This window comes from Leucoraja erinacea, chromosome 8, assembly GCF_028641065.1.
Source record: "Leucoraja erinacea ecotype New England chromosome 8, Leri_hhj_1, whole genome shotgun sequence".
Classification (NCBI taxonomy): domain Eukaryota; kingdom Metazoa; phylum Chordata; class Chondrichthyes; order Rajiformes; family Rajidae; genus Leucoraja; species Leucoraja erinaceus.
The window spans coordinates 48,056,377-48,072,311 of NC_073384.1; the positions used below are offsets into that span (position 1 = coordinate 48,056,377).

Genomic DNA, 15,935 nt, shown 5'->3' on the forward strand with positions numbered 1-15,935 from the left:
CGATTGAAGTAGGGTTTTACCCTGAAACGTCACCTATTCCTTGTATATTAAATGGCTTCGATAAAGATTGCAAATTGTCCCTAGCATGTTGGATAGTGCTAGCATACGGGGATAGCTGGTGGGCCATAGGGCCTGTTTCCACACTGTATTTCTAAACTAAGCTAAAAAAGTGTTCACCATTCCTACAGCACGATTTGAACTCTTATCTTTAGTCTGGTCTTCTGGATTTCCTTTGCTTGTACATACAGCACAGCAAAAGCTATATCTCCAATGCTGCATTAGGAAGTAGGAACTACCAACTCTGTACAGGCAACATCCCTAGAATGTAATCTAATGGTCTGACAGTCTAAAGGGGCTGTCCCACTGCGGCGACCTAATTGGCGAGTTTAGAAGAGTTTACCCACACAGCATGGTCGTCACAAGGTCCTAGGAGGTCTTTGTAACTCTCCGTCATGCTCGAGAGTAGTCCCTGCATACTCGAGGCCTCAGCTAGGTCGCAGCGTACATTTCAACATGCTGAAAAATGTCCACGAGTTAAAAAAGGTCGCCATGGAAAAAAATCAATATTTTTTTTACTCGCAAGTTTAGTCGAAGTAGGTCGTAGGAGGTCGGCATGTTATGCGTAGGTAATCAAGGGTAGTCGAAGGTAATCCAAGGTAGTCGAAGGTAGTCATAGATAGTCTTCAACATAGTCGAAAGGAGGTCGAAGGAGATCATCTTCACTCTCCACTATTCGGTGTCCAATTTTCCCGAAGCTAATCAAAGCTAGTCTTCTACAGATTCGAAGGAGGTCTTCAACATGACACTTTTTCAAACTCTCCTAAACTCTTCTAAACTCGCCAATTAGGTCGCCGTAGTGGGACAGCCCCTTTACTGCCAGATGTACCACCAGCTTACTCAACGCAAGTTCATTTGTTCTGTGCATGAATTTGATTCCAAAGTATATGTTATGTGTATGGATCATTTTTGTGCCTTTTAAGATGTGGTACATTTATAATTTTTGCTTGGTCTGAGCATGTCCAATCCTGCTTTTTTAAAAATGTATGTTATTTTTACTAATCAATGCTGAGAAACTGCGGAGACAATTTGAAACGGTTCTCACTGAGTAATTTGATTCAAGTTTATGCCAGCTGTTCTAATCGCCCGTCACAGTGGATGGAAGATGGGAAACTGCTTTCCCATCAGGAACAAGGAAACATTATTATGTTATGACCGATCACTCACACACTCCCAGTAAAGGATGTCATTAAACCGGAAAAGGTGTTGAAAAGATTCATCAGGATGTTACCAAGACTGGAGGGCTTGAATTATAGGAAGCGACTAGAGTGGCTGGGAAATTTTCCCCACAGCGTAGGAGACTGAGAAGTAACCTTACAGAGATGTACAAAATCATGTGAGGCATAGGTTAAGTGCATGGTTACAGTCTTTGTTTCCCTGGGTAAAGGAGTCTGGAACAAGAGGGCATAGGTTTAAATTGAGAGTGGAAAGATTTAATGGAGATCAAAGGGGAAAATTTCCCACATAGAGGGCGACACACAAATGAAACGAGCTACCAGTGAAAGCGTTAGTCCAACATACAACATGCAGGAACAAGCCAATCAGCCCACAATATCTGTGCTGAACATGGTGCCAAAGCCAACCTTTATCTGACTGAAAATAATTCGTATCCCTCCATTCCTTACATATCCATGTGCTTATTTATCATATCATATCTCTATACTTATAAAACTGTATTTATTTGTGTATGTGTTAGTGTATAATCACATCTTCTCGCAAAAACGACGGGCTAACGGTAAACTTTTTACATATTCCGATAGAGATTTTTCCCGTGGAGTCTGAAATCGCCTTATCTGAAATTTTCATGCTTTATTTCTCAAGTTATTACTGAATTTTTTTTTAAATCGGACAAAATTTTGAAATAAAAACAACTGTCTTTAGCTGATTATGTCACAATGTGTCTGCTCCGCGCGCCGTTCTGGCTCGTACTGCGAGTGGCATCACCCCCCCTCCCCACCTCTCCCTCCTCCCCCCTGCCGGGCCTCTCCCCCCACTCCCCCGGGAAACTGCCGGGCCTCTCCCCCACTCTCCCCCCTCCCCCCTCTCTCCCACTCTCTCCCGGGCCTCCCCCCAGGTCACTCTCCCCCCCCCCCCCCCCCCCCCCCCCCCCGCCCCGGGCTTCCCCCCCCCCCTCCCCCCCCCCCCCCCCCCCCCCCCCCCCCCCCCCCCTCCCCCCTCTCTTCTCTTCCCCATCCTCTCCCCTCCCCTTTTCCTTCTCCCTCTCCTCTCCCCCCCCCCGCCTCTCTCCACCCCCAGCCTCTCTCCCCCCCCCCCCCTCTCTCTCTTGTTTGTTTGTTTGTGTGTAATTACATCTTTGCGAAAAATCTACGTGGTACCAATAAATTTTTTACATATTCCGGTAGACATTTTTCCCGTCGAGTCCAAAAGCTACTTATCTGAAAACTTTATGATTTATTTCTCGACATTACTGAAAATGTTTAAAATTACTTTGAATTTTAAATGTTTTTTACTGTTAAAATCATTCCTCACAGCTTCCAACACACTTTGATACAAAGTTGCAAGACAGGAATGCTGGCTGGAACACTCTGAACTTTTCAGCTGAATGGCATCTCACTGCAAGTGCATCTGACATTTGCAACAATGTTACCATCATTGCTCCTGGCAGGACAGGAGGGAGGGTCAATTGGTATTGCAATTGGGATTATTTTTTCAACTCCAGTGCTGGGGGAGGCTCACGAGCTATGATCTTGGCTGAGGAGTGCTCGAATCTTACCTTCGGCAACGGGTTGAGTTGGAGAACCATGCGTCACGTGGGGGCAACGGGTAGGGGACGGGTGCGTTGGGGGAGCAAACCTAACGGGTCTGCACTTGGTCTAGTGTCTCTTAAATACCACTATCATATCTGCCTCCACCATCCCCCCCAGTAGCATGTTCACCACCCTTAGTGTAAATTTTCTTTTTTACTTGCCCTGCATATCTCCTTTAAACATTGCCCCTTTTACCTCTAGTTTTTGTATTTTCCAGCTTGGGAAACAGGTTCTGTCTTCCCTAGTTTTGCCTCTCATAATTATATATCAGGTCTCCCTACAACCTCCGGCGTTCCAGAGAAAACATTCCAAGTCTGCCCAACATCTCACTGTAGCCAACACTCTTTAATCCAGACTTCATTCTGGTAAACCTCCTCCACCCTTTGCAAAGCCTCCAGTAATGAAACGACCAAAAATGGTGGACACAATACTTTCAATGTGATCTAACCAAAGTCCTATGAAGCTGCAAAGTGACTTCATGACTCATACTCAATGCCCTGAGTAAAGAAGGCAAACATACCATGTGTCACCTTTACCACTCTATCTACTTGTGTTGCCATGTTCAGGGAGATATGGACGTGGACCCCAAGATCCATCTGTACATCCATGCTGTTAAAGGTCATGCCACTAATTCAATATTTTCCCCTTGCATTCGACTTCCCAAACTGCCACACCTCACACTTGCTTTAATTCAACTCCATTCCTATTTCCTTTTTTTATTTTTTATTTTTATTTATTATTAGTAGTGTACATTACAGTGATATAAGCCAAAAATAACATCATACATTTCCTGTACCACTTCATATTTTAAACTTTAAAAAGAAGAAAAGTAAAGAGAGTTAGATAGAATGGTGAGTGCGTGAAAGAGTGATCAAGAGAGACCCTTAGAAACGTAAAACTAGAAAAAGAGATAAGGAGAAAGCCAAAGAAAAAGAAAGTGAGAAAAAGACAGCTGAAGATATATAAAAGTGAAAAAAAGAAAAAAAAAAGATAAAAGGAATGTACCTACTTATTTTTATTCCCCCCTCACTAGATCCTGAAATAATTTATTTTCAGTTATGTTGCGCCCTATACTTGTAATGTCGATAAATGGAGACCAAATCTTTTCTCCACACATTTCCGTAGCTGATCTGTTCCCACTGTAGACTTTGACAGCTTCCCTCACAGTCCGTGACCCCAGCGAACTTGGTATCGTTTGCAAACTTACTAACTAACCCATCTAGTTTCATGGCCAAGACTAATCTGCGGTGAGTAGAGGTGACTAAGTAAAATGACAAGATTTATAAAACATTTTGACATGTACGTTGGTACATTAGCGGGTTTAGAGGCATATGAGCCATACACAGGCAAATGGGGCTATCTCAACTATAAAACCGGATCAGTGTGAATGAGTTGGGCCGAATGGCCTGTTTCTGTGCTGCATGTCTCTATGACTCCAAGTGTTTGTTTTCCTGATGCAAATATCCCCTCTACTTTATGTATCAAGCAGTTAAATAGATGTAGTGCAATTTTTGTCTTGAGAAAATACGTGAATGTGTTAGTGCAAAAAGAAAAGTTGATAACTATTTGTGTTGAAAGAAAAGTTGAAAGCTAAAAATTGCGAAACATCAATTTAGTTGATGGTATTTAAGAAATATATCAACATATAACATAATCCATCTAAATATCGTCCCATCATTCCCCAACTATTGTTTATTTGATGATCTTTATCTTTTCATTGCACCCACCTCATCATTGGTCCAATTTATGCCTCTATTTGTGGGATACAATGGACAGTTCATGTCCCAGTTCTATTCAGGTCCATTCCACAGCCCTTATATCTGGTGTGTAAATGCCAGTGTTGGGGCCGCTTTGTGCTGTCACACAGTATGCAATGTCTCTTCATCTTTGTTGCAATTTTGCAGCTGGCTCCCATTTTTCATATAGTCCAAATGTGACTCATCCCTTTCTCATTATGTGCGTCTCAGGGGATACGTTAGTCACCAATATCCATTACAAGCCCACAGATTCCACAGCTGTGTTGACCAGATCTCCTCTCCCACTGCTTCCTGCAGGCACCAAGCCATTCTCCCAGTTATTCAGATGACGACACCTTCCACACCAGTGTTTCTCAGCTATTCATTGGCCTGGATGAGGTGGATCCAGCAATCCTTCATTGCTGGATCCACCCCATCTGAGGTGATGGATTCTCTCTGCGATTAGTTCAATTTTCCATCTATATGTCCTGCCCTCCTTTATCGCCACCCAGTGAATGATAAGATTCCCTTGTTGCCACTTTGAATCCCACCATCCTGCACAGTTAATAGACACAAATTTCTGGAGTAACTCAACGGGTCAGGCAGCATGTCTGGATAAAAAGGGTGGATGACGTTTCCAGTTGGAACCCTTCACCCTTCAAAAGGATTCCGACCCGAAAGGTCATCCACCCTTTTTCTCCAGAGATGCCGCTGAGTTACTCCAGCACTTTTGTGTCTATCTTCAGTATTATCTAGCATCCGCAGTTCCTTCCCACACACAGTTAATAGATTATGTTCTGTAATTGTTGCTATCATCAATATGATCCCACATAAAGGCAAATTGTACTGTAGATTACATATATTTACTTGGTTTTTATTAGTGGATCGAAATGTGAAACATCCTGCTTAGTTCAATCTAATTTTCTTGGTTTACGCTGGTTACGCAAATGCTGAAATCTTGAGCAAACTCAGCAGTTTTGCAGCATCTTGAAGATCAATCTGAAGAAGGGTTCCGACCGAAAAGGTCATTTGTGATGAAAGACAGATGATGTTTTGGGTCAGAACTCTTCTTCAGACTGATCCTCAAGTTTCTCCAGCAGTTTGTTTTTTTGTTCTTGGTTTACTAAATTATTCTCATCGTAAGCCAACTAAATTGTTGGCAAGGAATTCATGATTGCAATATTTCAGCCAAAAGGTTTTGCAATTTCTTCGGAAAACAAATAACATGGTGTTAAATTATGGGGATAACAGGAGAAAAAATAATGAATAGTTGCTGCTCATGGAATTTTCTTTTGACATTAATGTAAACTGAAAGGCCACAGCAAACTTCACTGATAATATATTACCACTGATAAGCCAAGTTCACTTTAACCTTCTCAGAATTAATATTTCGACAGCATCTCTTCACATCCAATTTGTTGTACCCTTATGAGAAGCTTACAATAAAAATAATCACAAAACATACTTTAGTTTAATTTAGAGATACAGCGCGGAAACAGGCCCTTCAGCCCACTGTGTCGGCACCGACCAGCGATCCCCGCACACTAGCACTATCCTATACACTAGGGACAATTTTGCATTTATACCATGCCTATTAACCTACAAACCTGTACGTCTTTGGAATGTGGCTGGAAACCGAAGAGCTCGGAGAAAACCCACTCAGGTCACAGGGAGAATGTACAGACTCCGTACAGACTAGCCCCCATAGTCAGGATCGAACCCGGGTCTCTGGCACTATAAGGTGGCAGGTCTACCTGTACTTCTACACTTCTGTAATTAATTAAGAAAAAGCTTTGCCTGAGATTAATTTCCTCTATTTCTGCTTTGGAGTCTACGAACCTTTTTTTAATTTCTCAAAATATTGTAGCTATTGATGAGATTTAAATATTGTGTGAATGATTCTTATCAAAAACATAATTATTAATTTAAAATGATATTCGTGTGATGTCAACAGTTTTAGCATGCACTATTTACCCTTTTTGCTGACTAAGTGGGTCCATCCATTTTTTTCAGATTCATAATTTACTTTTCAAATTATCAAATGTCCAGATATTGGAAGCTTGTGACTTTGAGTGATTAGGTATTTAAATTAGAAAAAAAGATTGATCCAATCTTGGGAAAAGGATCTCAATATTGCCTTTCGTCGTCATTGCTTCTTCATGTTATTTGGTGATAATGTTCAAGGCATAAGTAGTAAGTTTGCAGATGACACTAAAGTGGATGGCATTGTAGATAGCAAAGATGGTTACAGTAGGATCTTGACCAGTTGGGCCAGTGGGCGGATGAATAGATAATGGGGTTTATTGCAGATAAATGTGAGATGTTGCATTTTGGAACGTCAAACAAGGGCAGGACATTCACAGTGAACGGTGGGGCTCTGGGGAGTGATGTAGAGCTAAAGGATCTAGGAATGCAGGTACATAGTTCCTTGGAAATGGTGTCACATGTAGATAAGGTGGTCAGAAATGCTTTTGGCACATTGGCCTTCAACAGTCAAAGTGATTAATAGGAACCTGGGAGGCAACTTTTTCACCCAGATGGTGGTGGGTATATGGAATGAACTGCCAGAGGAGGTAGTTGAGACGGGTACTATAACAACATTTAGAAGACATTTGGACAGGTACATGGATAGGAAAGATTTAGAGGGATAAAGGCCAAATACAGGTGGGGCATCTTGATTGGCATGGACACATCTGTTGGCCTGTTTCCGTGCTGTATGACTGACTGTGTTTTAATAACCTTTCATATATTGTAATATTCAGTGAAAATAAATGTTGTATTTGTATATTATTGTGTGTTTAATACTTGTATCTCTGTGTGGACTTCAACATTTCTTATTGCAACCTCTGAGATAATTCTGAAGTCTCTGAATCTTGTGATTTAATAATAAGATACCGTATCATGGACTTATTGGGAGAAATTCCTTCCATGAACATTATCTGTGTTTAGAACTTATTAAAATTGACAAATGGATCATTATAAAAAGCCCCTTTTGAAATAGTTTAAAAGGCGAGAAAAATAATGCCCTTTCATGTTGTATACTTGTGTTATCAGTTGTGGCTTAGTCTTCCTTTGTGTCTTCATCAAGCAATCCAAGGAAGTAACCTTGCATTTTATATGCCCAGATAGATTCATATTCGTTACACAAAGATTACATGGACCCATTCAGAAGAAAATGAAATGGCCTTCCTTTGCATATGGATTTTCACTGTTCAGGGATAAAATGTATTTTCGGAATGTAAAATAATAATAATCTACAGGCGCTGGCGATCTGAAATTAGAGCAAATTGTGCTGGAAGTTCTCAGCGGGCCAGGCAGCATCTATTTAGCTTATTTTAGTTTAGAGGTACAAAGTCCACCGAGTCCACACCGACCTACAATATCCCTGTACACTAGTTCTATCCTATAGGTTTGGGATAAATCCAATTAACCTACATCTTTGGAATGTGGGAGGAAACCGGAGCACCTGGAGAAAACCCAGGCGGTCACAGGGAGAACGTGCAAACTGTGTACAGACAGCTTCCATGGTCAGGATCAAACTAGGGTCTCTGGCGCTGTAAGGCAGCAGTTCTGCTATTGCACCACTATGCCGCCCAAAATAAAGAGCGTGGCTGTTTATCAGAACCAATGACCTGACTCCATCATTCCACAATTGCCATGATTCTCCATTTTTTTCAAACTAATTTGTGTTCGTTTTCTTTTCTAAATAGGTTTGGGCAATTGGAGAGTATTTCAAATACCAGCTTCTCCAGTCAAGGCATAGAGGTGCATTTGAGTTGGCTTATGTTGGATTTATAAAACTGACCGAAATGTTCACCAGGTAAGTGTCAGCTGATCATCATTTTTCAGTAGAACAATGTGTTCCACATAGTAATTGCAATCAACAGCAGGCAACTGAGAGACTGGCTGATTTGAACCTCAGAAGTAACACCAAAATAGCACTTCACACATTGCTTCTGTGAGGCACATTGTGGCCTCCCACGCTAAGCCAAAGTCACAGCTGCAGGGTGAAGAATGAAGTCAGCACAGAAACGACAGCATTGTGCAAGCTTAATTCAAATGGGAGAATCAAGTTGACATTTATGTTTCTGCTCAGTTTGTTTCTAGTAGTTGGCCAGAAGCCTGATTACACCAAATCTGAGGAAAAATCAAAGAGAATTACTTGGTCATAAATTAAAAAAAAACCATGAAATGCTAGAAACACACGGCAGGGCAGACAGCATCTGTGAAAAGAGAAACTTTTTTTTTTAACAATAAACTTGGACATGTTCATTCTTTCTCCCAAACTATGCCCCGTTCTTCACTCGAGCAGTCAGATTGCTGTACCAGTCTATCTTCTAAAAACTTTTGCAAACCTGGAGATACAAAGGCAATCCATCTCAGCAGTGGTTTGTACTTGATGGCCCTGTCCCACTGTACGAGTTCATTCAAGAGCTCTCCCGAGTTTAAAAAAAAAAATCAAACTCGTGGTAAGCACGTAGAATGAACATAGCGGGTACGTCGGAGCTCGGGGACGTCTCTTAACGGCTCTTAACGCTAACGGCAGGTACTCGGGAAACGCGGTAAGCTCGGGAAGATGTGAAGATTTTTCGACATGTTGAAAAATGTGCACGAGAGCCCCCAGTACCGACGAGCGGCCATTACCATAAATCTCCAAGTTCGAATCAGGGCAAACTCGGGAGAACTCTTTGAATGAACTCGTACAGTGGGACAGGGCTTTAACTTAGAATCTAAGTTTAATATTGCAGCTATAGTTGCTCTTCCCTTTCTTGGACGAGATTGGTGTCCTCCACCTTATTCCTTTCCCCCACATTTGTAGAGTGAGGAAAATGAGAGCTGCAGTTCGTAGGGCATAGTGTAAATGAACTTGGCCACTCTTGAATATTTTTATCTATATTACTAAAAGTCTGTTCTTGACCGGTTTTGGCCATCTGTGCTGCGATTTCCGAGAGAACGCCGCCACCTACGGCCGTCATTTTGGCCACCTTGCTAATGTCTATTGGTTCTGCAAAAAAATGTCTATTGGTTCTAAAGCTTGCAAAAAAAGTGTCTCTATTGGTTCTAAAGCTTGCAAAAAGTGTCTATTGGTTCTAAAGCTTGCAAAAAAATGTCTATTGGTTCTAAAGCTTGCAAAAACATGTCTATTGGTTCTAAAGCTTGCAAAAAAATGTCTATTGGTTCTAAAGCTTGCAAAAATGTCTATTGGTTCTCTAAAGGTTCTTGCAAAAAATGTCTATTGGTTCTAAAGCTTGCAAAACATGTCTATTGGTTCTAAAGCTTGCAAAAAAATGTCTATTGGTTCTAAAGCTTGCAAAAAAATGTCTATTGGTTCTAAAGCTTGCAAAAAAATGTCTATTGGTTCTAAAGCTTGCAAAAAAGTGTCTAATGGTTCTAAAGCTTGCAAAAAATGTCTATTGGTGACTATTTGCATCCCGTGGCACAGTTTTCAAGCAAAGAATTTCACTGTGACTTGTCACATGTGGCAATAAAGTATTAAATTCAATTCAACTTTAATGACTTGCTTTACATCCTCATTAATATTGGGAAGATTAAAACTATTGTTGGCTGAAGCCAAATCTATTTGAGTCTGAAGAAGGGTCTCAACCCAAAATGGCACCTATCCATGTTCTCTAGGAATGTAGCCTGAGTTACTTACAGGGTTTTACACGATTTCCTTTATTGTCATTCAGACCGAAGTCTGAACAAAATTTCGTGCCTGCAGTCATACATACATACAATACAATAAAAAACAACAATAAACACATGTTAAGATCCACCACAGTGAGTCCACCTAGCACCTCCTCACTGTGATGGAGGCAAAAAGTCTTAGGGCTGCAGTCTCTTCCCCCCTCTTCTCCCTCTGCGCTGAGGCGATACCCCACCGGGCAATGTTAAAACAGTCCCGCGGCTCAATCACCGCGGCCCGAGGTGGTAGAAGCTGCCGTCCACCAGTCCTGCCGACGCAGCCGCTGGCTCGCGGCCGAACCCCGGACTCAGGTCACCGCCGCCAAAACGCCGTCCCAGCCACCGGAGCACCGTTCCAGCCCCGAGCCGGATCGCGCTCACGTAAGTACCGTTCAGCCTCGCACCAGGCCGCCCCGACATGGGCACCGCTCCTCCCTCGGGCTGGGCCGCCCCGACATGGGCGCCGCTCCTCCCTCGGGCTGGGAGCGCCGTACCTCCCCGAGCTCGGCCACTCCGACGGGAGCACCGTTACTCCCTCGTGCTGGCCGCCCTCACGGGATCGTCACAGCCCCTCACGGAAGCCCTGTTCCAGCCCTGAGCCAGACCGTCCTCACGTCAGCGAGCTCAGGGCGAGTCCTGGCAGGCTCTGCCTCCTGAGCCTCGAGGTCGCCAGCTCCGCCATTAGGCCTCAGTGCAGACGGAGGCAGAGAGGGGATACGACAGCAAGTCGCATTCCCCCCCGAGACAGCAAGCCCCCCCCCCCCCCCCCCCCCCCCCAAAACACAAACTAAAAAACAAAAACTAGACTAACCAAAACGAAAAAAAACAACACCAAAAAGCAAAAACAGCACTTTGTGTCCTTGTGGCTATTAACCAGCATCTGCATTCCTTTGTTTCTACTATACCCGGTCGAGTTCTCAAGACCTGTGCGGACCAACTGGCGGGAGTTTTTGTGGACATTTTCAACCTCTCACTTCTGAGGTCTGAAGTTCCCACCTGCTTTAAGAGGGCATCAATAATACCCGTGCCCAAGAAGAGTAAGGTGACGTGCCTCAATGACTACTTGTACCAGTGGCACTAATGTCTGGTGATGAAGTGCTTTGAGAGGTTGGTTATGGTGCACATCAACTCCTACCTCGACAAGAACCTCGGCCAACTGCAGTTCGCTTACCGCCACAACAGTTCAATGGTAGATGCAATTTCACTGTCTCTCCACTCCGCACTGGACCACTTGGACAATAAAAACACCTACGTGAGGCTGTTGTTTATAGACTACAGCTGGCGTTTAATACCATCATCCCTTCCAAGCTGGTTACCAAGCTCATGGGACTTGGCGCATCCCTCTGCAATTAAATCCTCAACTTCCTCATCCACAGACCACAGTCTGTTTGAATTGGAGGAACCACTTCATCCTCAGTAACAATTAGTACGGGAGCATCACAATGCTGCGTGCTCAGCCCCTTGCTTTACTCGCTCTATACCAATGGCTGTGTAGCCAGTCATAGTGCAAACTCCATCATCAAGTTTGCCGATCACACCACTGCGGTTGGACGAATCACAGATGGGGACAAGTCAGAGTATAGAAGTGAGATCGACCGACTGACCAAATGGTGCCAGCACAACAACCTGGCTCTCAACATCAGTAAGACCAAGGTGCCGTGGCCATTTGGCTTGTTTTGCGTGTCATTAATGATGGCATGTGTCTTTAAATTTTAGACTGCCCGTTATATTGTGGGTGGGATTTAGACAATAGACAATAGGTGCAGGAGTAGGCCATTTGGCCCTTCGAGCCAGCACCGCCATTCAATGTGATCATGGCTGATCATCCCCAATTAGTACCCCGTTCCTGCCTTCTCCCCATATCCCCTGACTGCTATTTTTAAGGGCCCTATCTAGCTCTCTTGAAAGCATCCAGAGAACCTGCCTCCACCGCCTCTGAGGCAGAGAATTCCACAGAGTCACCACTCTCTGTGAGCAAAAACGTTTCCTCGTTTCCGTTCTAAATGGTTATATTCTTAAACTGTGGCCCCTGGTTCTGGACTCCCCCAACATCGGGAACATGTTTCCTGCCTCTAGCGTGTCCAAACCCTTAACAATCTTATATGTTTCTGATCTGACGTATTTTTGGGCTATGTATCTTGTGCAGAAGCTTAGTTTTTAGTTTAGTTTGGAACGAGCATGGAGAAGGTTTACCCTTCGACCATGCAAAGTGTAATGGAGACACGAGGAGTTTTCTAATGTTTAAAGCGATAAGCTGGAGTTCGATGAAGATTATAGTAACAACTCGGAAGAAGTTTGAATGTACCTTATTGTTTTCATCAACAATGAAGAATTTATTAATCTAAAGACTGTTTTGGAAGACTTATCTATGAAGAAGCTCTGAAGGTCTCTGATGGTGAGCTCGCGTGTGTACGGAGACATTCCTCTTAACCACGCAGTCCATTTACCGCTAGAGGGACTAATCTCTTGAACGATATAAACATCTGCTGCTACACAAGGAACTGATTGTGGACTTTGGTAGGGGAAGGATGAGGACCCACAATCCTGTTTATATCAACGGGACGATGGTGGAGAGGGTCAATAACTTCAAATTCCTGGGCGTGCATATATCAGAAGATCTTTCCTGGACCCAGCACACCGATGCAATTGTAAAGAAGGCACATCAGCGACTCTACGCCCTGAGAAGATTACGGAGATTCGACATGGCGAAGAGGATTCTCCTAAATTTCTACAGGTGCACGGTAGAGAACATTCTGACTGGTTGCATCGTGGCCCGGTTCGGCAACTTGAACGTCCAGCAGTGAAAAAAGACTACAAAAAGTTGTGACCACTGCCCAGTCCATCACCGGCTTTGACCTCCCCACCATCGAAGGGATCTATCGTAGTCGCTGCTTAAAAAAGGCAGCCAAAATCATCAAGGACCCACACCATTCTGGTCACACACTCATTTCACCATTGAAGTATCGGAGGCTGCTGCTGCGGGTCTGCGGACAGCGGCGCCGGGAGCCCGCGGATCCCTGGAGAGAGACCGCTTTTCGGGGCTCCTGCAACGGCGAATTCTCCCGCCCGAGTTGCGGGGTCGAAGAGCTCCTGGAGCGGGGCCTAACACCATTGCCCCGCGCGGCTGGAACGGCCGCGGGACTTTACGAGCGCACACTGGGGGCTCCAACACCAAGACCCGGTGTGCGACCTCGCACCACCCGGCGTGGCTTTAAGCCGCGGGAAATCGCCATCGCCAAGGGGCTTTGACTTTGACTCTGACATCGGGGGGGGGGAGAGTGCAGGGGAGGGATAAGTTTTTTTTGGCCTTCCATCACAGCTATGTGATGGAGGTTTATGTAAAATGTAATTTTGTTGTGGCTGGGTCTATTTGTGTGTAATGTATGGCTGCAGAAACGGCATTTCGTTTGGGCCTCTAGGGGTCCAAATGACAATTAAATTGACTCTTGACTCTTGATTGCCATCAGGAATAAGGTACAGGAGCCTGAAAACTGTAACGCCCAGGTTCAGGAACTGCTTCTTCCCCACAGCCATCAGACATTTAAACACAATAAATAAGCTATAAGCTCTGAACTGCAAAAGACTATATTATTATTTGTTATTTATTGAACTTTTTCTTTTAACCCCCGTTATATACAATGTTTACCTATTCACATATTCTGTAGTGCTGCAGCAAGTAAGGATTGCATTGTCCCGTCCGGGACATATGACAATAAAACACTCTTGACTCTTGACTCTTGACGTCTGTTTACTTGCTACTGATTCAATCCCTCTCTTTGATCATTATCTAGACAGAGTCAGATGGTTAGCACGTGTAGCACCAATCATGGGTAGATGATCAATGTTGACCCTTCTTATCTCTATTCAATACTTGTTTAATGACTCTCTTTACTGTAAATTTCATTTTTATTTGGGAATAATGTCCAACAGTTCCTCATAACAAGGACTTAAGAATCAACTCTAGAGAGAAGGAATGGGGGGACGTTTCGGGTCGAGACCCTTCTCTCCAGAGATGCTGCATGTCCCACTGAGTTACTCCAGCTTTTTGTGCCTATCTTCGGTTTAAACCAGCATTTGCAGTTGCTTCTGACACACATAAGAAGTTCACCCCTTTGGGGGTGAAAAATGCAGGGGGAGAATATTAGCAGCCAATAGTAAACATGCAAATGTTGTTATGTTTTGCCTTATTTCTAGATGCAACAACAGTGATCTGCAGAAATTAACTCTACAATGGCTAGAAGAAGTTCTACAGGAAATTAAGTCCAGTGCCCCGTCATCCAAGCTGTGTGCCACCAGGCGCAGTGCTGGGATCCCGTTTTACATTCAGGTAAGGAAGGGCTGGTGTTTGCAACTGCGCTGGGTTCAGCATGGCTTTGTCAAGGGCAGATCCTGTCTGACCAATCTGAGGGAATTTGGCTTGAAGTTGTAACAAAATGTATTGTCGAGGGCAGTACATGTGGTTTGCCTGAACTTTAGGAGGGCTTTTGGAACATTTCCTCATAGTTTTGTTTCAATAAATACCATTTTAATTTGGTAAATGTAGCGGAGCATCTAGATTCAGGGACAGTTTCTTCCCAGCTGTTATCAGACAACTGAATCATCCAACCACAATCAAGGAGCAGTGCTGAACTACTCCCCACCTCTTTGATGACTCTCGGACTATCCTTGATTGGACTTTGCTGGCTTTACCTTGCACTAAATGTTATTCTCTTATCATGTATCTATACACTGTAAATGGGTCGATTGTAATCATGTATTGTCTTTCTGCTGACTTGTTAGCAACAAAAGCTTTTCACTGTACCTTGGTACACTTGACAATGATCTAAACTAAAGATTTTTTTTTAAACTTTCCATATTAGGCAAAGCTGGTAAGAATAAGGAGGAGAACTGTTTACTGGGGAGAATGGACCGAACACAAGATGAATATCACAGAAGGATATTTCATATTGTCATGCTTTATATTTCTTCCTTGCAGGCCTTGGTGTCTTCTGAGCCGAAATGTTCTAACATGGGTTTTCTCAAGCTGACGATGAATGAATTGATCGCACTTTCCATGCCAGCAGTGCCATTAGCCGGCTCCCAGGATGAACACACCACCATTCCACAGGTAGAGAGGATGCTGCAGCATTTAATTGTGATGCTTGTTAACAGTGTAATCTGAATTATCGTCATTGCTGAGGTAGCTTTAAGCACCGATAAAGGAAGGAGAATTATTTGTTAGGGAGGCTACCACACAAAGCCAGCACCGCCATTCAATATGGTCATGGCTGATCATCCAAAATCAGTACCCCGTTCCTGCTTTTCCCCCCTATTCTTTGATTCTCGAGCCCTATGAGCTATATTTACCTCTCTCAGGAAATTTGAATGATGAAAGAAGTTTTGTCTCCCTTTGTTTGTAACGCTGTGATCTCATAGGTTAATTTGCACCATGGCTGTCCACAACGCAGCTAAAACGGTTTAAAAACAATATCTCTACATGTTTCATGTTTAGAGCTATTGTCAAGTGACTCCAAGACAAATGGCTCTTCGTGATTAAATTGAACGCAAGATTAGTTACAGGTGCTGAGTACTTGGCAGACACCAAGGGGAAAGGTGTTGTGAACAGCCTTGCACGATTTTTAAAAATGCAAGGCGATATAATTTTGTTTTTAAGAAGTTATTTGTTATTCTCTGAATACTGCTGTGCTCA

The 15,935-nt window shown here is 43.5% G+C and overlaps 1 protein-coding gene across 1 annotated transcript in view; it reads left to right on the top strand.

The window, feature by feature from the left end:
* Positions 1 to 15,935, top strand: part of thada (THADA armadillo repeat containing) — a 334,005-nt gene that overhangs the window by 60,630 nt on the left and 257,440 nt on the right. Inside the window, exons 21-23 of the mRNA XM_055639660.1 lie at positions 8,272 to 8,381; positions 14,441 to 14,573; positions 15,222 to 15,353. Of these exons, the coding sequence (XP_055495635.1) occupies positions 8,272 to 8,381; positions 14,441 to 14,573; positions 15,222 to 15,353 (375 nt within the window). The remainder of the gene's footprint in view (positions 1 to 8,271; positions 8,382 to 14,440; positions 14,574 to 15,221; positions 15,354 to 15,935) is intronic.